We start from the raw sequence: 22,247 nt of genomic DNA, 5'->3' as shown, positions 1-22,247 counted from the left end.
AGTTAGGTTTAACTAGTTCTAAGTTCTAGGGGACTAATGACCTCAGCAGTTGAGTCGCACAGTGCTCAGAACCATTTGAACCATTTTTTTGTAAAATAAAAGGATAAATTAAAGGAACCTAAAATTAACTATAAAATTATAAAACGTAGATAAGCCTGTATTGATGGTCGATAGCTGTTCATGGAACAACAACCACTGTTGCTGGAGATAGTTGTACTGCTACTATCAGGTGTAATTCGAGAGAATTATGTACAAAAAGGTGTACTTATTAGTACACAAATTACATAGAATAGTTTTACAATGCAGAATAAACAGCTTGTTAATACAGCTGTTGTCAAATAAATATATGAGTACTAAGAGCTTTAAAAAGGATACAAATGAACATCACATTTGTTTTGTATAGATTGCCCTCTAGGGGAGTACTGGAAAATAGTTACGATGTTGTTAGTTTCCTTGGAGGTGGTGGACACCATACAAAAGATGTAGCATCAGAATGACTTCCAATGAGATGGGTGTGAAAATCCTCCATAAGTTCTTATGGAGGGGTGGCTGTACGATATGCTACTGCCTGTGCTACCGTTCTGGCTGACTGGAAGGCAACTCTAGTAGTAGATGACTGGTAGAAGGCAGCACATCGGCTGTGTGTTGCCTGTGCCATTCTGGTAGGTGATTGGTGGGCAACTCTCGTTGGCGATTAGTAGGCAATAGCAAATCGGCATCTTGTATCCAAGGAATGGTGTTTTCCTGTAGCGAGGCGTTAAGGCCGCACGGCTTCTCTCGTGGCCGCCGTCTACCTGGCACACCCGGGTCACGAAGCGCCGCCAGCCGGTGAACACACGCTGTCCGCCGGGCTGGAATCTCCGGCAGCCAGACCGTAAGTAGCTTGCAGCCATCATTACCCTGTTCATGTTGTTAGGGCGACTAATTATTTCATTAGCTTCTCTTATTTTCCTGTGGAGCATCCTAGACTGCGAAGCAAGCATGCGGGGTTTTTGAAAATCGGCAAGGCGGCCGCTTTACGGTTGGTGTTCTGCTACAGCTGATTTGTTTTTCTCTCCTAGTAGTACGTAACGTTCATGCTCCGAAACGTGAGTGCTAATGGGCCTCTCTGTATCACCAACGTAGACTTCGCCGCGTTCACACCTAATGTCGTACACACCTGCTGTGTGGAGAGGATTCACGGAATCCTTAGCGATCATCAACAAATTTCGGATCTCGCATCTACTCTGGAATATAGGTGTGCGACGCAGAATCTTGCCCACACGGTTGCTGATGACCTCACATAAGGTAAGCGAAAAAAAAGCTCAAATGGCTCTAAGCATTATGGGACTTAATATCTGAGGTCATCAGTCCCCTATACTTAGAACTATTTAAACCTAACTTACCTAAGTACATCACACACATCCATGCCCGAGGCAGGATTCGAACCTGTGACCGTAGCAGCACCGCGGTTCTGGACTGAAGCGCCTAGAACCACTCGGCCACAGCGGCCGGCAAGGTAAACGAGCAACAGAAAGATTATCTTCTCTACCATTGCCTGTTTTGTCTTCGCTGTACGTCATAGTTCGTTGTATGTCTCTGTTATTGTATAAATTATCACGGAATGTTGTCTTGACCTGGTTCAGTTTCTGTTGTACGTGGTTGGCGTCACTAATCTGGTAAGCACGGGCTGTCAGCGTACGTAGCATAGCGTTTTCTTGTTCTGGGTGGTTGTGCGAATCCAAGTCTAGGTATGTGTTGGTGTGCATCGGCTTCCTGTAGCCTTTGTTCCCTAATTTGGCGCTAGATGTACTGTAAATCTTAACATCCAGAAAAGAAATCACTCGGAGTTGTTTTCTGCTTCTGGAGTGAACTGTATGCTCTTGTGTAAGCTGTTAAAGTTTTCAATAAACCTACGTAGTTCTAGTTTCCCACGACACCATATGAAAAATGTCCACATATCTGCGCCAGCACCGTGGGCGCAATGGCGTGGAATTTAGCGAGGTTTGTTCGAAGTATTCCACGAATATGTCAGCTGCTGTTGGTGAGGGGGGTGGGGGGACAGGAGGGGGAGCCCGTAGCGATTACATCTGTTTGCTCATAAAATTTGCACCGCCAATTAAAATATGTCGATGACAAGCACAGTTCCACTAGGTCGCGGATGGCTGGCGGTATTTGCTCCTGTAGGATGTTGATGGTTTCAACCGCAGGCAATTTGGTAAACAAAGATTTTATGTCAAAGCTGACCATAAGAGCCGTAGCTAGTGCTTGCTGTTCCAGTGTAAGCTGGGTGAAATGCGCAGTAGAATACTTAACGTAAGACTCCGTATGGCCACCAGGCTGCGTAATTTGTGGGTCATATATATTGCCCACAACAAACTCTTCAAATTGTCCAGTGACATCTCAGATGTTTGACGTTGCCGCGAGGGGCTGTCGCGCGGACGAAGGCGCTTAGTCACGGTCCGAGCGGCTCCCCCGTCGGAGGTTGGAGTCCTCCCTTGGGCATGGGTGTATGTGTCGTCCTTAGCGTAAGTTAGTGTAGGTTAGATTAAGTAGTAACGGACCGATGACCTCAGTAATTTGGTCCTATAAGACGTTACCACAAATGTGTAACTTTGGTAGCCACCATATAACTGGAGATAACAGAGTATAAAGAAAGATATTCACCAATATACAGCAGTGACCCGGCCTAAGAGGACCGCAGCAAGCCGATCGAAATGTGGATAGTTTAGCTGTTAGCTGTTGTAGTAGCTACAATTCCGCGCTCCTATACTTAAAAGCATTTTGTTCAAACTGACACCCGCCGTGGAATCTTACGAACTACTGCAGCTGTTTTGATTAAGCAGACTAAAATCCTACTCACCTTGTTGAGACCCATCTTGACTGTGAGCAACGGTTTCTTTTTTATTCTTTTTCTTTTAAAAAAAATAGATCTGAGCCGGCCGGGGTGGCCGAGCGGTTCTAGGCGCTACAGTCTGGAACCGCGCGACCGCTACGGTCGCAGGTTCGAATCCTGCCTCGGGCATGGATGTGTGTGATGTCCTTAGTTAGCTTTCGGTAGTTCTAAGTTCTAGGGGACTGATGACCATAGATGTTACGTCCCATAGTGCTCAGAGCCATTTGAACCATTTTAAATCATATGGCTAAGGCCCCCCGTCGGGCAGACCGTTCCCTGGGTGGCGGTCTTTCAATTTGTCGCCACTTCAGCGACCTGTAGTCGATGAGGATGATAGGATGATGATGAGGACAGCACAACACCCAGTCCCTGGGTGCAGAAAATTCCCCGATCCAGCCGGGAATCGAACCCGAGTCCAGAGGATTCACAATCCGTCACGCTGACCATCTTTTTTTACTCATTTTGTTCGATATAGTTCGTTGCGTTTGGTCGGGGCGGACGTCGCAACACATCCGTTCAAACTGATCGTTGGTTCCTTGACTCAGTTTTTTTATTACAGAGAGCACGCAGCCCTCTGACCGAACACGCTACCGTGCCGGCTAACCATTCGGCTAACGGGGGAGGACGTCAGCAACTGTACTAATAATTCTTGTGTTTCAGACATACGTCGTCGTACCAGTAACGGGGTTTAACGGTAAGTCACGACGCTAACACTACTAACAACAAAAATGCTGCAGTACACAGTCTGAACATCATTTCTGTTAACTTGGCTGCGCATACGGTAAATCGTTTTCCGTCTACACTGGTTCAAGTAGCGAAAGTTTAGTTATGAGCACTCTGTGCTGCTACAAAGTTCATTTTCTCGTTATCTGTTAAACGTGAATGGAACAAGGATGTGCTTCCAACCTCAAAGTGTAATTTTTGTTGAATAAGCGCAGGTCTCTCGCAGTTTCCATTAAAGACTGCAAGCAGACAACAGAAACCATCCATCGGAAAAGTTTACCGTGATACGTCATCAGATTCTTCACTGCAGACTTGGCGCACGCTGCTACTTAGCAGTATGTAATTAGTCCCATCCGCCAGACGCTCAGGATTAAAATGCGTTTCTCTGCAAGTGCCACGTTACGTGGCGTGAACTGTACCTCGGCCTGAAATCCTCGGCGTCCGCTTTGGTCGCCTGCCGACCGCCGCTGCCGTCTCGACCCCCGACGCCGTCGCCGTCAGCGCCGCCGTCGTCGACGCGGTTCTCGTCCGCGACGTCGTCGGAGAAGACGACGAGGAAGGCGGCGCGGTCTTCGGGCTGTAGGAAGGCGCGCGGCGGGATGGGGCGGCCGCCCGGCGCCTCGAAGCGCACGGCGAGCGCGCGGCCCGCCACCAGCAGCAGCTCGCGCAGCGGCGCCGACACCTCCAGAGACGTCCAGCCGGCGCGCGGCGGCGCCAGCGGCAGCGTCGACAGCAGCGACAGAGGGCGCCGCCGCCGACGCGCCCCGCCTGCCCACACACCACACACCACTCTTTCATTCTGAACGACACAATCACGCGAGCAATTAATTCTCAGTACCGCAAGCAGTTTCGACCACACAGCGGTCATCGGCAGACTGTCACTATATAAAGTACAACCCGTTATGGACACCGCTGCAGTGGTGCCCAGCGGCAGTCTCCAGCGACTCCAACCGAGTGATGTGACACACTGGTTAGCACACGGTAAATCGGGAGAACAACGGTTAAATCCTTGCGATAGTGAATCACTCAGTAGGCAGTTCAGTTCAAGAGGAATGGACATTTCTAGAAAAGACAAACGCAGAAGTTGGAAACTAAAACATAGGTATAAGAACGGTAACCGCGAAGAAACAATGGGTAACTGAACAAATATTTGAGTCGGTCGATGAAACAAGGAAGTTAAAAATTGTTAATAATTGGCAATCAGTGCTGTACAATCGCAATAAAGTCATGAGATCCAGAATGAGATTTTCACTCTGCAGCGGAGTGTGCGCTGATATGAAACTTCCTGGCAGATTAAAACTGTGTGCCCGACCGAGACTCGAACTTGGTAGAGCACTTGCCCGCGAAAGGCAAAGGTCCCGAGTTCGAGTCTCGGTCGGGCACACAGTTTTAATCTGCCAGGAAGTTTCATATCAGCGCACACTCCGCTGCAGAGTGAAAATCTCATTCTGGAAACATCCCCCAGGCTGTGGCTAAGCCATGTCTCCGCAATATCCTTTCTTTCAGGAGTGCTTGTTCTGCAAGGTTTGCAGGAGAGCTTCTGTAAAGTTTGGAAGGTAGGAGACGAGGTACTGGCAGAAGTAAAGCTGTGAGTACCGGGCGTGAGTCGTGCTTCGGTAGCTCAGTTGGTAGAGCACTTGCCCGCGAAAGGCAAAGGTCCCGAGTTCGAGTCTCGGTCCGGCACACAGTTTTAATCTGCCAGGAAGTTTCAAGTCATGAGATGTTCAATTGACTCATTTATTAGAACATGTTACGCGTTTCGTGATTACACCCATCTTCAGACATCACAAACTTCAACTCCTTCCTAACCAACCAGGAACTAAACCAACAACTTAAAGAAAGTGTCAAATAACATAACTGCGACAAAAGCAGTCTCGAAGCAGAGCGTGATCCCGAAACGAGTAACACGTTCTAATAAACGAGTCAATTGAACATCTCATCACTTTATTGCGATTTTCAAGTATTCGTTGCCAATTATTAACATAAAAATGATCGCAGGCCTCAGACGGGATTTTATATCCCGTATATCAGTAAAAACATGTTCAGTAAATTTCAGGAATGCAGAAATACAAGTTACTTAGGAGTAAAATAAATATGAAGCACATGGAAGATACGGCGAAATGACTGAAAAATGTGAAAAACCCAAGAAATTTGATAGCCAGAAGGACTGACGTAGCATACAGAAAAGTTACAGTAACCGTCGGTGAAACTGAAAGCAAGGATGATAATATTAAGAGTACAATGGGAATTCCATTGTTAAATGCAGAGATGAGAGTACATTGCAGGCATCTATGAGGGGAAGAGTTCGTCTGATTATGTGACAGAAGAAGAAACAGGTGGCGAGAGGGAAGAGTTAGGGGATCCAGTGTTAGAATCACAATTTGAAAGAGCTTTGGAGGACTTAAGATCAAATAAGACAAAAGGGATACATGACATTCCACCAAAATTTCTAAAATCATTGGGGTGAATGGCAACAAAATGACCGTTCTCTTTGGTGAGTAAAATGTATCAGAATTGCGATGTACCATCAAACTTTCAAAAAAAAATCATCCACACAATTCCGAAGAGCCGACAGCTGCGAGAGTTACCGCACAGTCTGCTTAAGAGCTCATGCATCTAAGTTGCTGTTGAGAATAAAACAAGGTAGAATGGAAAAGATAATTGAGGATCTGGCAGATGACGATCAGTTTATCTTTAGGAAAGGGAAAGGCACCAGAGAGGCATTTCCGACGTTGCAGATGACAATGAAAGCAGGACTAAAACAAAGCAAAAAAAAAGAATTGTCGACCTGGAAAAAGCGTTCGACAGTGTAAAATGCTCCAAGATGTTCGAAATTCTGAGAAAAATAGGAGTCATATACATACTGCACAAGAACCAAGAGGGAAAAACAAGACTGGAAGATTGGAAGATCAAGATCGAAGTGCTTGGATTAAAAATGGTGTAAGACAGGGAAGTAGTTCTTCGTCCCTACTGTTCAGTCTATACTTCGAAAAAGAATGACGGAAATAAGAGAAAGTTTTAAGAGTGGGATTAAAATTCAAGGTGATTGGATATCAGAAATAAGGCTCACGAATGATATTGCTATCCTCATTGAAATAGAAGAATTGCAGGATCTGCTGAGTGGAAAAAGCAGCCTAACAAGTATAGAATATGGATTGAGAGAAAACCGAAGAAAGACGAAAGCAATGAGAAGTAGCAGAAATGTGAACAAAGAGAAACTTAACATCAGAACTCTGCTACCTAGGCAGCAAGAAACCCATGACGCACGGAACATGGATGACATAAAACCGACTTACCACCAGAAAAAGGGCATTCCTGGATGAGAGAAGGCGACTAGTATCAAACATAGGCCTTAATCTGAGGAAGAAATTTCTGAGAATGTACATCTGGAGCACAGCATTGTATGATAGTGAAGCATGAACTGTTGGAAAATCGGAAGAGAAGAGAATCGAAGCGTTTGAGATGTGGTCTACAAAAGAGTGTTGAAAATTTGATTTTCTCAGAGGGCGAGGAATGAGGCGTTCTTCTCAGAATTTGTGAGGAAAGAAACATATGGAAAACATTGACAAGAAGAAGGGACATGAAAATAGGACATCTGTTCACACACCAGTGAATAATTTCCATCATACTTGAGGGGACTATAGTGGGTAAAACCTATATAGGAAGACAGAGATTGGAATACATGCAGCAAATATGAGGGTTGTCCAGAGAGTAGTCCACCGCTTTTTTTCAACAATTCTTTATTGAACATAATGAGAATTACGCACACGAAAGAATAGTGTTTTATCTACACACCCTATTTTCCCACGCCACCAGTGTCGTCAGTCTTCCACTAAATTGTTTATATTTGGCCCTCTGAAATTTGGTTGATTCTAATAAGAATCGTGGTGTTGCTAAAAACTCTATCTTACACCCGTGATTATCCCAAATCACAAACCTGGACAGGAATCCTATCCCAGTGATTTTAATTCCGACTGTCCTAATTTGTTATGAGAAAGTGGTTGAACTTGAATTTAATGTTGTCATGTCAGTTGCACAGCCAATTATACTTTTGATTAGGTCAAAAGACTGCTTATGAAAGCACATTTGTTATTGAAAGAGTTCTCGTTTGTTGTGCTTTACGTCATTAATAATTAATGATAACAATACTTACAACTTCTCATGCGTACTGGTGTAGTTTTGTTAATGAGCATGGTTCTTCAAACCATGAAAGTTTAAGGGTCCTCATATACTAGCCTAGTTAGTTAATGAAGCAATGCAAAGACCGCTTCAGGGCCAGTGTAGTTAGATTTTCATTCTGTTTTGTTGCTTCAAACCGAGTTTAAGAAAGAACTGTTTACTGTGTTATCTATTCTAATGCAACTTGGTTAATGCATTGACATAGAGACCCTGCACGAACCAATGAAGTTTTAGATTTTGATCATTAGCAGACCCCCCTGATTTAAATTCAGAATCATTTGAAGCTTTTCCCTGTTCAGTACTGCTACTAGTTTCATGTGTGTCGGTAATTGGTTTTATAAACAGTTGCACCTAGTTCCCTTAGAGGCATATCTTGCTGTTTACTATGTCATTGGCCATTTGTTTATCTGACTTGCTAGTTAGTAGCATCTTTGTCAGCAAGTTTAGGTTACTGTGTTGTAGTGTGAACAGACGTAAGGAAAGAGTTTAGTGTGTGTGTGTGTGTGTGTGTGTGTGTGTGTGTGTGTGTGTGTGTGTGCCAAGGAAGGTTAGATTAGCCTTAGCACTGCCTCTGCTTTATCATTTAGCTAGACACAAGAATGCCTAATTAGGCTGGCGACCGGTTAAAATATGTGATGTTACAATTTGCTATTGTGCTGGAGAACGACTGTTCCACACCCACAGTTTACCTTTAGTTATACTCTGCTGGAGTGTTTCGGAAACGAATCCCAATTTGATTGTTTTGTTTCCATTAGTTTATCTCAAGGTCAACTTTCTCAAAAATTCCACACAGAGGTATAACGTTAGCATCGGTTATCGTTTGAAGGTGGTCGGCGGCACAGTTCACTTCACTGTGTGAATCACCTCCTCATCGTTCTCAAAATGTTTCCCATGAATGGCATCTTTAAAGTGGGAATAAGATCAGCTCGCTGCACTATGTCAGGTGTGACAGCTGTGGATGGTCTCCCCGACTGCTGCAAATCAAAGAGCTCCAACGAACCGCCTTCTGATGACCTCACCCTCCGTGCCCAGCAACTAACTGTACTTCTGTCGACAGCAGATGCTCCATAGACTTTGCACAAGTGTTTGTAAATATTCCCCACAGTTTCCTTCTCTGCAATGAGAAATTGGATGGCAGCACGTTGCTTGTAACGTACCTCACCTGCAGACGCCATTTTGAAACTGTCCTGCAGCTACGCTATCTGTCGGAAGTGACGGAAACTAGGCGCTCTCACTCAGGAGACTTCAAATAATACATACGTAACGTTTCGCATTCGTAGCATTGTTTTCGGCTGACAAAAAAGAAATGCGGTGCCTAACTTTCTGGGCAACCCTTATAATTGAGGGCGAAGGCTGCGAGCGCTACTCAGAAAGAAAAGGTTGACACAGGAGAGGAATTCTTGGCAAGCCATATCACACCAACTGCAAAACTGATGGGGGGAAAAAATCCGTGTTGTCAGTAGGTACAATGATGTATTGTCACTTGTTATTTGAAGTATGTTCCAAGTCAACTGATAATACTGCCAAAAAATCTTTTTCTTAATCGGGATAGTCTCCTGAAAGATGGAATTTCTGTCAAGTCTGAGCTGGCGCTGCAAACATGGGAGTACTCACCGTGTTCTTACTGCTGGTAATAACTCATGGTCACTCTAGTTCTGTCTCTCACAGTCCTTTGACAATGAAAGGAGCGTTCTACAAAATGTAACAAGGGCGGCGTACATTATGCTGGAGAGAAGCTGGTTTAGTTTCAATCTACTAGTTGCTTAATTTCTTTTAGGAATTTACGTCTTTTAAATTCAGGTCAAGAAAGAGTCGCAGCCAATGTTATTTACTTTTTCTAACGTTTTCCTTGATAACTCTTACAATCATTTGAAATATTAGTGCCCATTATAATACTGTCTATTATACCCTTTTTAGTTTATGAACAGCGGCGGAGTAAAGTTATATAAACTGATAGATTTCTTTTGCTCATCGTCTTATTTACGTTATCTCAGATCCTCAGAACATGTAAAAAATGTACGATTACGGAAGAATTTTCGGGAATATCAGTGGGCATCATGGTAAAGAAAAACTTGAACATAAAATAAATTTTGATAGAGGATTTATAAAATCTGTAGCTAAGATTTTCCCAAAACATTTGAATAATATTTTCAATCAGCGAAGGGTGTCCACTAAGTTTCACCTTGAAATCATTAAGAAATAATCGTTATAATACTTTCCTTTGATTCTTTCTCATCGTCATGTTCCGAAAAACTTGCTTCCTTATTTTAAAGATGTACGTGAAGAGGATAATACTGATTTCCAGAACAAATGTTCTTAACATGTGTTCCTTGTTGTATTGTGGGGTACGTTTAGTACCAAAGGGAAGGACGTGAAGAGTTACTCTTATCGAGCATCTTAAAAAATATTGTTTCTTCACTGCGCAGTCATAAGATTATAAACTGAGCTACACTGCAGCCGACAAAAATTTTGCTTCTAGGTACATGCTCCAAATAAAAAAGAATGACTGTGATCCCATACTATTATGTTTCTAAGCAAATTGACGAAATGATGCAAAAATGATAATATGATGATGAAATGGTGTATGCATTAAACATGTACTTGTCACGCATGCAGTTTTCTTTGAAGGTCTTTCACTGTCGTACTTAGATTGTCTCCTTTCGCTACGAGTATACCTGGGACACCTCGCTCACGTGCTCTGGTGCTCGAGCCACGAGTTACTCGTTATCCGACTCCCAACAACTGCGAAGGTCCTCAGTATCGAGTGAGCTTCATGCACATTCTGACCGTCTCTAGTAGAAATATACACTTTCAGATATCTTAGTGAAACAGTTCGTGTTAAAACTAGAGAAAAAGAAACCAACGGCACGAGGATAGAGAAGATGGTCGCTGCTTTCCTAGAACTTACGTCTCAAGAAAAGCTAAATCCGGCACCGTAACACAGTGATGAAAAGCAAATGTCTACGTGTAAGTCAAAGCCCCAGAATGACAAGAAAGGCTGGACTGAGAGAAACCGAGAAGTTCAATCTCAAGATTCATCTCAAAATAATTGGTCCCAAGATGATTATGGGCAGTATAGACTGCAAGCAAGAGAAGAGCTACACGGTTGATGGCAGCAATAAGGAAATGACAACTAAAGTTGTAGTACATATTTTCAGGATGGATGCAACAAGATTAGCGAAGCAGATTTCTAATAGACTGGACGACAGACCTAAAGTTCCCGAAAAATAGTTCAAGGCAGTAATTAATGACCTGAAGATCATTTGGTATAGTCAGGAAGTCGTCTAAGTAATTTACATCTAAACCTATACTCCACATGCCACCTTACTATGAGGCGGAGGTACTTTGTGTAGCAGTGTCACCTCCCCCTTTTCTTGTTCAAGTTGCGTATAATTCGCGGGAAGAACGATTGCTGGTAAGCCTCCGTGTGGGCTCGAATATCTCTAATTTTATCTTCATGGTCTCTTCGCGACATATACGTAAGAGGAAGCAATACATTGGTTGACTCTTCAAGGAACGTACGGTGTTGGAACTTCAACAGTAGACCATACGGTGGCGCTGAACGCCTCTCTTGCAGGGTCTGCCACTGGAAATGGCTGAGCACCTCCGTGACGCTTTCGTGCTTACAGTAGATCATGTAGCGAATCATTCTGCTCTTCTTTGGATCTTCTCTATTTCCTCTGTCAGCCCTAACTGGTATAGATCCTATACAGACGAGAAATTATTGATCGAACGAGTGTTTTTGTAATCTGCTTCCATTGTTGATGGACAACATTTCCTGAGGACTCTTCCAACTAATCTCAGTCTCACATCTGCTCTACTCGCGATTAATTTTATGTGATTACTAGATATTTTATGGAAGTGCTTCCAATGACTGTTCTGCAATATTGTAATTATCCAATAAAGGGTGTTTGTGTCCATTTAGCTGCTATAAGTTACATTTATTGTTGTTGAGGATCAATTTCCTCTCCCTGTATCCTCTGCAAGTCTTCCTGCATTTCGCTACAAATTTCTAGGTCCGCGGCTTCTCTGTATGCGACAGCATCAGCCGCGAAAAACCTCATGGAACTTTAGACGTTATCTAAAAGGAATTTATAAGTAGTGTGAAAAGTAATGGTCCTATAACACTCACCTGGGGCAAGCGTGAAGTTAGGTTTATGTCTGAAGACTTCTCTCCGTTCAGGGTGACAATCCAACCACACAATTGGCCTTTTTGTTCATTAGGCGCCAATAAGAAACTATCGAATGCCTCCCGGAAGTCAAGAAACAATCTACCTGGTCTCCTGAATCTACTTCTTCTGCGTCTCGAATATGAACAGAGCGAGCTGGGATTCACACGATCGTTGCTTTTGGAACCCATGTTGCATCCTACAGAGGAGATTTTCCGACTCGGGTAATGCCATAATACGAGAGTGTGAAACAGGTTCTTAAGTTCTACAACAGACCGACGTCAGAGATAGAGGCCTACAGTTTTTTGTGGCAGTCCGACGACGCTCCATGAAAACTGGAATGACGTGTGCTTCTATCCAGTTGTTTGGAACGCTTCGCTCCTATAGTCCCACGGTATACTGCTGCTAGAAGAGGGACAAGTTCTTTCGCATACTCCATGTAGAATCGAACTGGTAACCTGTCAGATCCAGTGGTCTTTCCTCTGTTGAGTGTTTTCAGCTGCTTGTCTATCCTTTGGTCACTTACTTCGATAAATGTCATCTTTTCGTTTGTGCGAAGATTTAAAGGGGAAAGTACAGTGTGATCTTCCTCTGTGAAAATGTTTTCAAAAAAGATGGTTAACCTTTTTGGCATTTTCTGTATCAGTCTCTCTTTCAATGCCATTAGGGTTACAGAGTGTCTAGACCGAGTTTTATCTTCGCATTCGTTGAATGCTTCATACATATCTCTCCCTGTACTAATTTTGGCTTCGTTAAGTTTTCGTTTATCTGTGAGGCTTTGGCTACGTTTAAATTTGAGTGAAGCTCTCTTTGCTTTCGTAGCAGCTTTCTAACACAGTTGTCAAACCATAGTGCGTCTTTTCCATCCCTCATAATTCTGTTCAATACGTACTTATCTAAAGCGTAGCGCACAATGCTCTTGTTGTCCACTAACTCTCAACATTGTCAGTGCTGGAGATGAAATTAATGAAGGGGGAAATCGAAAATAAAAATGTCTTGGTGAAATCAAATGGTTCAAATGGCTCTGAGCACTATGGGACTTAACTACTGTCGTCATCAGTCCCCTAGAACTTAGAACTACTTAAACCTAACTAACCTAAGGACATCACACACATCCATGCCCGAGGCAGGATTCGAACCTGCGACCGTAGCGGTCACGCGGTTCCAGACCGTAGCGCCTATAACCGCACGGCCACTCCGGCCGGCTTGGTGAAATCCTCGGACCTACAGGGGGAGAGAAGATGTCTCAGAAGACTCGACTTTGAAAACTGAAGAGAGCGTACCTCAGGACACAAGGAGATAATGTATATAAAAAGAAATGTATGTTCATTCACACAAAGACCAGACGCGACAAACAGAATAGATAGGCCCGAACTAATGTTCGCAAGGCAGGCACTAACACTCCATACGAAAAGCAGCATGGAAAGCATAGTGAATTAAGAACGCAAAATCACGAGAAATTTCTCTGCCCAAAGCTGACGCAAAGGAACACAGCTTACACTCTAGGAAAACCACAGAGAATATGTCATACCTCGCCACAGATGTCAGAAAAAGTCGTCCTACGGGCACATCGGCAGGCTACGGCCAGTAGAATTCTGACATCCGTACAAGGTTTGAACTCAAGCACACCAGGGATCACACAAGTCAAACCTGACGAAGAATAATCACAAACTGAGCCAATATAATTTGGAGACAGAAAAATAACAGAGAAAATAATACCGAATGGAATGTGGGGTTACAGAACAATGGACGCAAAAAACTCACCGTGGTTTAACAACAAAATTCTAAAAATGCCGAGGAAGCAAAGGCTGTTGCACTCTGGTTCAATAGAGAACGCTCAAATGACGACAGGTAATAGTTTATGCGTCTGTGAAAAGAACGATGCTCGAAGCTTACAACAACTACTATCATCATGTGTTAGCAATAGATCTAGCTGAGAACCCAAGAGAATCGCTGAGTCTAAGGCTTCTATCCAGTCATTTGTTGACCAATTTAAAAAATTAAAAAATTCGTATGTGAGGTTGTTGGATCCTCCATCGGGCGCCTTCCTGGGTGGCTGATAGGGGAAAGCCTCCCAGATATGGGTGGTACCGAGGAAATCAAATTCTCGGGGCGGACCAGATACCGACGCAATTCACAATCCAGGCACGTCTGAGTGAAAATCGCCGGTACTCTGGTCAGCGTCTGTTCGCTGAGTGAGCTCGGCTGAAAATATTATATTCCAAAGGCCTCAACAACCTTTGGTCCTCTCCGTCCTGGTATTGACCAGGCCAAACCAGTAAAACACAAGTAATCATAAACTGTGCAAGCAAATTCAACTTTACCCTAGGTGGTACACAATCCATCCGTCGACAAACGGCAACTGGACTTTCGGAATCTGGGGAGTCCAGGCAAGCACCGCAGATAAAATCTGGTAAACTTCCCTAGAAGCAGAAAACCTTCATTGGAACACTGAACATCAATACACTGATCCAGACAGGAAAGTTACGTAATGTAAGAAGTCGTCTGACAATAAATTATCATACTTGCTCTTCAAGAAACACGACTGACTTACAACTAAACCATGGACTACGGAACCTACGGCATCTTCATGACAACAGAATGTCCCGAAAGGCGCACCAACCTTCTGAATGGCCTTTCTTGTACACAAATCCATCATCGACTATGTTAAAGAAATCACATCCATCAATAATAGACTCATGATCCTGCGCATCCGGAGTTCCAATAAAATATACACGAACATCAATGCGCATGCGCCCCCCAGTATCGAAAACAAGAAAAATCCCGAAACCGTCAAAAAATGTTGTAACGAACTCGAAAAAGCTGAGCAAACTTCAACAACACGACGTGAAAATGCTAATGGGAGACTTCAACGCTCAATTCGGGAAAGAAAAAACTTATCGAAAAATAATTTGCAAAAATTCTGCACACCAAAACGCTAACACTAATGGCACACCTCTGACTGACATATGCCAACAATTCAACCTCAAAGTTATGTCCACCCACTTCAGGACACCCCCACAAAATAGAAAACATGGCGATCACCAACCCAGCATCTTGGTGAAATCAGATCGACCACATTGCCATCTCCTACGCCCACAACAGAATCACCCATGACATTCACGTCCGAAGAGGTGAGAACATCGACTCGGACCACTATCTCACCCGAGTTAAACTAAAATTCTCTCCGAAGAGAGTACACATAAAAAAAACAGCATATCATATCCAAAAGTTAAACACATCTATAATTCAAGAAACAAAGATCACACAAGAACGGGAAAAAGAACCGACAAACAGCTGCACAGACTTCTGTAGCAAAACAAGCAGAAAAGCCAAAGAATTAGTCCCACTTTAGAAAAAGGTGAAACACTCATGGTGGAATTCCAACTGTGACCAAGCACCGAATCACCTTTCAAAAATACAACAGCAAAAATCGTCGGAAACCCTATAACAAGCCGGCCGCGGTGGCCGTGCGGTTCTGGCGCTGCAGTCCGGAACCGCGGGACTGCTACGGTCGCAGATTCGAATCCTGCCTCGGGCATGGGTGTGTGTGATGTCCTTAGGTTGGTTAGGTTTAAGTGGTTCTAAGTTCTAGGGGACTTATGACCTAATATGTTGAGTCCCATAGTGCTCAGAGCCATTTGAACCATTTTTGACCCCTTTAACACTTCCTCGATATCCGCAAAGAGACTCACAAAGCCGCGAGCTGTAGCCGAGCGGTCCGAGACGGCTTGTCACGGTCCTCGTGGCTCCCCCCCCCCTCACCCCCGTCGGAGGTTCGAGTCCTCCCTCGGGCATGGGTGTGTGTGTTGTCCTCAGCGTAAGTTATTTTAAGTTAGATTAAGTAGGGTGTAAACTTAGGGACCGATGACCTCAGCAGTTTGGTCCCATAAGAACTTACCACAAAATATAAAAAAAAGGACACACAAAACCACCAGGAAAACCAAACGCAGCTACATCACCATACAGCTCAGATCAATTGAGGACAACTTCAGAAATTAAAACAGTAGAAATTTGTATAGAGCTTTCGCTAACACATTTAAAGGTTACTCACCAGAAAATTCGACCTTCAAGAAAAAAGATGGGAAACTCGCACTCTCCAACCAAGAAAACTGCAAAAAACTGACACACCTCGTCTTAATTGCCCTGAACCATCCGAACGATTACAACATGCATCCCAAGTCACACGAAACCCGACGCCGATCCACCGGCACAAGAAGCAATACACCATATCACAAACCTGAAGAACGGAAAGACATCAGGGGAAGAGGGTATCTCCGCAGAATTACTGAAAAATCTCGAAACACGATCATTACAGGAAATCACACAGATCATCCAGGACATACGGCTAAGTGAAGACTTCCCAGACGACTGGAAATGCGCACTCATCCACCCTCTTTACAAAAAAGGAGACAAATCTGATGTGAAAAACCACAGAGGAATCTCCGTCCTTTCCGTTCCTTAAAAAGTCCTCTCCGCTTGCCTCTTACAACGCGTACAAGAACAACTCGCACCCCTAATAGGTGCATATCAAGCAGGGTTCAGGCCACACAGATCAGGCAACGAACAAATTTTCAACCTGAAGTATACACTGAAAATTCGAGCTACACGAAATCTCCCAACCATCTGCACATTTGTCGACTTCAAGAAAGCTTACGACTCCATCGACCGACAATACCTGTTTAAAGACACAAAGAAAACGATCTGGATCCAAAACCACAACGGCTCATCCAACAAATCCTAACAGGCACAACTTCCAAAGTCAAATTCAGCGAAGACATCTCACAACCTTTTGCCATCAAGACTGGCGTCTGGCACGGCGATGGCCTTTCCCCACTAATTTTCAACATCGTTTTAGACAGTCATCAAAGAATGGGAACAATAACTGAAAAATCGAAACCTCTGGAAACCCGTCAAGCTAGGAAAAGAAAAGGGTAACATCGACGTCACATGCCTAGCCTTCGCTGATGACCTCAAGATCCTTTCTGGTGATGAACAAACAGCAATCCATCAGATTGAAGTCCTCAAAGGGTGTGCCGAGAAATTTGGACTGCAAATTTCCTTTTCTAGAACGGAATTATGGCTACAAAACACATCAAAACACAAAATTTAATTACAAAATATGGCACAGTAACACGGTTAACCACTTCCAAGTACTTAGGAGAAATTATTGAGCCTACAAACGGAAAGTTTAGCACAAAAACATGGGAACTCAAAATGCGGAAAACCTATGGGAAAGTTGTGAACATCTGCTATAAAAAATGCATAAACATCAACACCGAAGTTCTACACTACACGACTGTTGTCAAACCTGAAACACTCTACGCCGGCGAGACTTTAAACCTTAAGGAAAAAGGAGACCTCGAAATATCAAAAAGGCTGAAAAAAAATCATCCGAAAAATATTTGGCCCTAACCTCGCCGACGAAGGATACCGTCTACATTCACACTCAGTCACAGATTCCAACATCGAAACCGATATTCGCAAACGACGACTGAAATTCTACGGACACATTATGAGACTATATGACAACCGACTAACCAAGAAAATTTTGACGTACTTACTGAAAACGATAACAGGTCCCAACTGAACTAAAAAATCCCAAAATCTCACCGACAAACATCGAAGATCGAAACGTCTTCATATATAAGATCTACAGCTGGGAAATTTAATCAGAAGTCAAACCCAAGGTACCTAGAAGAGAGTGGTCAGATGAATGTGGAGCTAAGCTTAGCGAGAAGATGAAACAATTCTGGAAGAACAAGAAAAATAACAGCTACAGGTCATAATTTGCTTCACGTAATCCTCTATGGGTCTAAATAATGTAAATAAATAAATAACAAAATTTATGAGAATTTTTTCAGCTCTCCGTATTCATGATCCCTGTGTATTAGTGTACTTTGCAACTGCAGGTTCATTATGACTGAGTGTTTCTTGGTGCCCTCCAATTAGAGTGACGTCTCGTTCGCCCAGCTGCTGCAACTTTCTTCTTAGATCTTGACACGCTGTGTTGCTGAGTCTTGATTTTGGTAGGAGCCCGTCTGTTTGGCTGTGTCAGTTTGTTGGCCGGCCTGATTGCTGACATTCACTGTAATGTTTTAAAGGCTGTACTTCACATATAGGCCAACCTGCCATTAGGTAGTGCGCTGATGCAGTATGTGCTCTAGTTGGATTGCGGGAGTGCATAACTATAAGGGGTAACACAGTATCAGGCACTCTTTAGTAGCTGCGCGCGTAACCGATCTCCCTTCCCGGCCCTTTTTTCTCCCTTCCTCCCTTGTGCTCTCTCTCCCCCCTCCCCACCCCTCTCTCTCTCTCTCTCTCTCTCTCTCTCACACACACACACACACACACACACACACACACACACACACACACTTGCGTCCTTCCTCACCTGGCTCCGCCGTATGTAAGCGATATAGCCTGGCGCGGCAGGGTGGCGCCAGCGCAAGCGGCGGCAGTGCGGGCTGGCCGTGTTGGTGCTCGCGGTGGTGGTTGTGGTGGTGGTGCTGGTGGTGGTTGTGGTTGCCCTGCTCTGCCGGCCAGCAGCGGCCGCCGTGCAATAGCAGCTGCGCCGCCCGCACTTCCTCGCCGCCCGCAGAAAACGCCGCCGCCACCAGCGACACGTTGAACACCAGCATCGAGTCCAGAGACGACAGCTCTGCAAAGAGACACACAAGCAGTGAGATGCAGGATACCGACACGCAAAAGCAGTTACATTATCTTCACATGTGTATAAACAGTTCCCCAAATTTTTGGAGAACATATATTAACCTCTCAGTTACTCTTATTCGCTGACTCAAAACAGTGATATATCCTATGGGATGTAAAGAAATGCAGTTGCTCACACCAAAAGGAAAACAATGTGATCCCAACAAATAATGCTAAGTATGTTATCGTGCTACTTACATCGATGAAATACATACGACTGACAGTTTGAAAATATATTACATGTTCTTTATTCCTCTTTTAAAATTCTACAACACCTTAACTACTACCTGTCATTTTCACATATAAGTGCAACGAAAAATAAAGTAAAACTTTGAACTTAAAGGTCCTTTACAAAAAGAAAAAATTGAAAGTGAAGAATGTGCAGCTTAAGAATCCTCGTAACGTGGAGGTGCATACTTTGTCAAACTACTTAGTGTAACGTGTAGAATCATTACTTACGAGGGCACCTGAAAAGTAATGCTTCCGAATCATTATTTGAAAACTCGTAAAACTTTTTAAATAAGAAAAACGTTATTGACGTTCAACGTCTTTATTGGTTGGTTGGGTTGTTTTGGGGAAGAAGACCAAACAGCGCGATCATCGGTCTCATCGGATTAGGGAAGACGTGAAAGGAAGTCGGCCGTGCCCTTTCAAAGCAACCATCCCGGCATTTGCCTGGAGTGATTTAGGGAAATCATGGAAAACCTAAATCAGGATGGCCGGACGCGAGATTGACCCGTCGTCCTCCCGAATGCGAGTCCAGTGTGCTAGCCATTGCGCCACCTCGCTCGGTCAACGTCTTTATTCTTCTCGTTTACGTATTTATTTCTCAACATCGTTATTCTCGTGACGAATACATTCCTCCCAACGAGAGACCAGTTCGATGACACCGTCACTGCAGAATGTTTGACTTCATTGATGCAGTTACAACCTTCTTCTGCTTGCGCCGATTTATCACTATCAAATTGAACTCCCCGAAGATGTTTAAGTTTTGGAAATGGATGAAAATCGGATGCGACCAAGTCTGGACAGTATGGAGGAATATCGATGACATTGAATCCAAGGCGCAGATGTCGCAGCGCTCCTGTGTGGTCTGGCGTTATCACGCTGAAGGAGAGAGTGCTCCACGTGTGGAAGAACTCTTTGAATTCCTAACTCGATTACAGCACGTTGTTTGTCAAACATCAATGTAGTTACGTTACACCCCACCGTATTAGATTCTGCAATTCGGAGACCTCTGGCGACAGTGGATTGCAACTTGAGTCATTGAAGCTGGAAAGCCAATTGAATAATATGCATGACATGTAATAACTGAGCTGAGTTTGACGGTAAACTCACATATGTTTGGCAACGGACTGCGATCCGTTGAAGTACGTTTAAATTTATGTCCAGGTTTGACAGAGTTGTGCTTTATCGCCCTTACCAAGTCTGAAGGTTCTAATAAAAATGTTATCGGAGGTTATCTTATTAAATTCAGTTGCTGTGGTACAGAGACCTGTTCGCTTTGTGTGTATAATTGGGAATTTTGGTATATTGTAGTACAGGTCATCGTTTATCACTGTCAATCTGCTGTTCACTTTAACTGAGGTATGGAGGTTGATGTGGTACTGGCGAGAAACGTCGTGTATTTTTTAGAGGCTGTTTCTGCCTTCGATTGTTCCTTTCCGTTTTAGAGTTATTCAAATCATAGAGTTTTGGTGTAGTAAAACAAGTGTCTAACTGTGGTGTTCGTACTGTAAGACCTTCGGTACACACACCATCAGATTATTTGACTTGTCGCTCTAACGAAGTAGGCGAGTGTCAGCAATATGTCTCGTGGTCTTATCGTGGCGTGTTTATCTTCTGCCTTTAGGTCAGACGATAGAAATGCCACTTGCACGCTTAGAGTAGCAGACTGACGGTGACCAGCTTCAAACAGAACTTGATTAATTCTCACACACATTTATTAAAATAATAGCTACATAAAATTACTTAACTTGATTCTGGATGCTATTTACAATTGAAAATCTGAAGTTCCTTTGGTCTTGGTATGTTAATCTTATTCTCACATATCTCTGATACTTGTCAAAGTGTCTATTCATTTATCTTCATCGCTATGTACGGGAATATGATAATCTTATTAGGCGCAGACTGAAACTTGACTATAGACTAATGCAGACAAATGCAGACTGACTAATCGGGGTCTGTGCACTCATTATAATACCTCGCACGTTCAGATATCACTGCACGAGTGTGGTCCACGAGGAGAAAAGGTTCTACGTTAGCAGCAATCTCATTGGCTGCGTTACATATTAATACGCGGATCAGCGGAAGCAGAATTTGGTCCGTTTCTAAGACAGCGCCATCTCGTAGTGCGGAGATGGACGAGTGCTGCGCCTGCGCTGTTGTGCTTAGCGGGGCGCGCTCTATTGGGAAAGTTGTGTACGCGCTGACTACGCGGAGCTATACACACAACACTAACCTTGTCAGATTTTAACTCACTAGGCGTTGAGTTTGATCCTTTTTTTAAGCTGATTGAATTTAACGCAGAACTTAAGATTTAGAAAGGAAAATTAAGTGGTTTTTGAATGATTTGAGATCCAAGATTCATACAAATATATGTACTCATTTTCAAAACCAACTTTGTACACTTGGCCTCCTTTTTTTGACTAAAATAATTAAGAAATATTCTCTATTGCAATAAATAGTAAAATGATCATTCAATAATTACGATGCAAAGCAACATAAACACTACACGCAACAAGCGGCTACACGGGTAGCAGGGGTTGTGTGGCGTGGGCTGGGCGGTTTTTTAGGTTAGATGGCCTTGGGCAAGTACAGAAAGGGCAACAGCCTCAACGGGTGTGGGGCAAAGTCAGGACATGCGGGGACCAAGCAGCAATCGGTATTGTAATTGTCAACTGTCGAAGCTGCGTTGGTAAAGTACCGGAACTTCAATCGCTGATAGAAAGCACCGAAGCTGAAATCGTTATAGGTACAGAAAGCTGGCTTAAGCCAGAGATAAATTCTGCCGAAATTTTTACAAAGGTACAGACGGTGTTTAGAAAGGATAGATTGCATGCAACCGGTGGTGGAGTGTTCGTCGCTGTTAGTAGTAGTTTATCCTGTAGTGAAGTAGAAGTGGATAGTTCCTGTGAATTATTATGGGTGGAGGTTACACTAAACAACCGAACTAGGTTAATAATTGGCTCCTTTTACCGACCTCCCGACTCAGCAGCATTAGTGGCAGAACAACTGAGAGAAAATTTGGAATACATTTCACATAAATTTTCTCAGCATGTTATAGTCTTAGGTGGAGATTTCAATTTACCAGATATAGACTGGGACACTCAGATGTTTAGGACGGGTGGTAGGGACAGAGCATCGAGTGACATTATACTGAGTGCACTATCCGAAAATTACCTCGAGCAATTAAACAGAGAACCGACTCGTGGAGATAACATCTTGGACCTACTGATAACAAACAGACCCGAACTTTTCGACTCTGTATGTACAGAACAGGGAATCAGTGATCATAAGGCCGTTGCAGCATCCCTGAATATGGAAGTTAATAGGAATATAAAAAAAGGGAGGAAGGTTTATCTGTTTAG

General features: G+C 43.6%; 1 protein-coding gene across 1 annotated transcript in view; it reads right to left on the bottom strand.

Moving 5' to 3' along the window:
• The window catches only part of LOC126456090 (uncharacterized), an 891,834-nt gene that overhangs the window by 120,494 nt on the left and 749,093 nt on the right, over window positions 1–22,247 (bottom strand). Inside the window, exons 4-5 of the mRNA XM_050091846.1 lie at window positions 18,341–18,607; window positions 4,018–4,366 (exon numbers count right to left, since the gene is read on the bottom strand). Of these exons, the coding sequence (XP_049947803.1) occupies window positions 4,018–4,366; window positions 18,341–18,607 (616 nt within the window). The remainder of the gene's footprint in view (window positions 1–4,017; window positions 4,367–18,340; window positions 18,608–22,247) is intronic.

Source organism: Schistocerca serialis, chromosome 2, assembly GCF_023864345.2.
Source record: "Schistocerca serialis cubense isolate TAMUIC-IGC-003099 chromosome 2, iqSchSeri2.2, whole genome shotgun sequence".
NCBI lineage: Eukaryota > Metazoa > Arthropoda > Insecta > Orthoptera > Acrididae > Schistocerca > Schistocerca serialis.
Note: the sequence above shows the minus strand (reverse complement) of the source record. Positions and strands in the feature narration are given on the sequence as shown.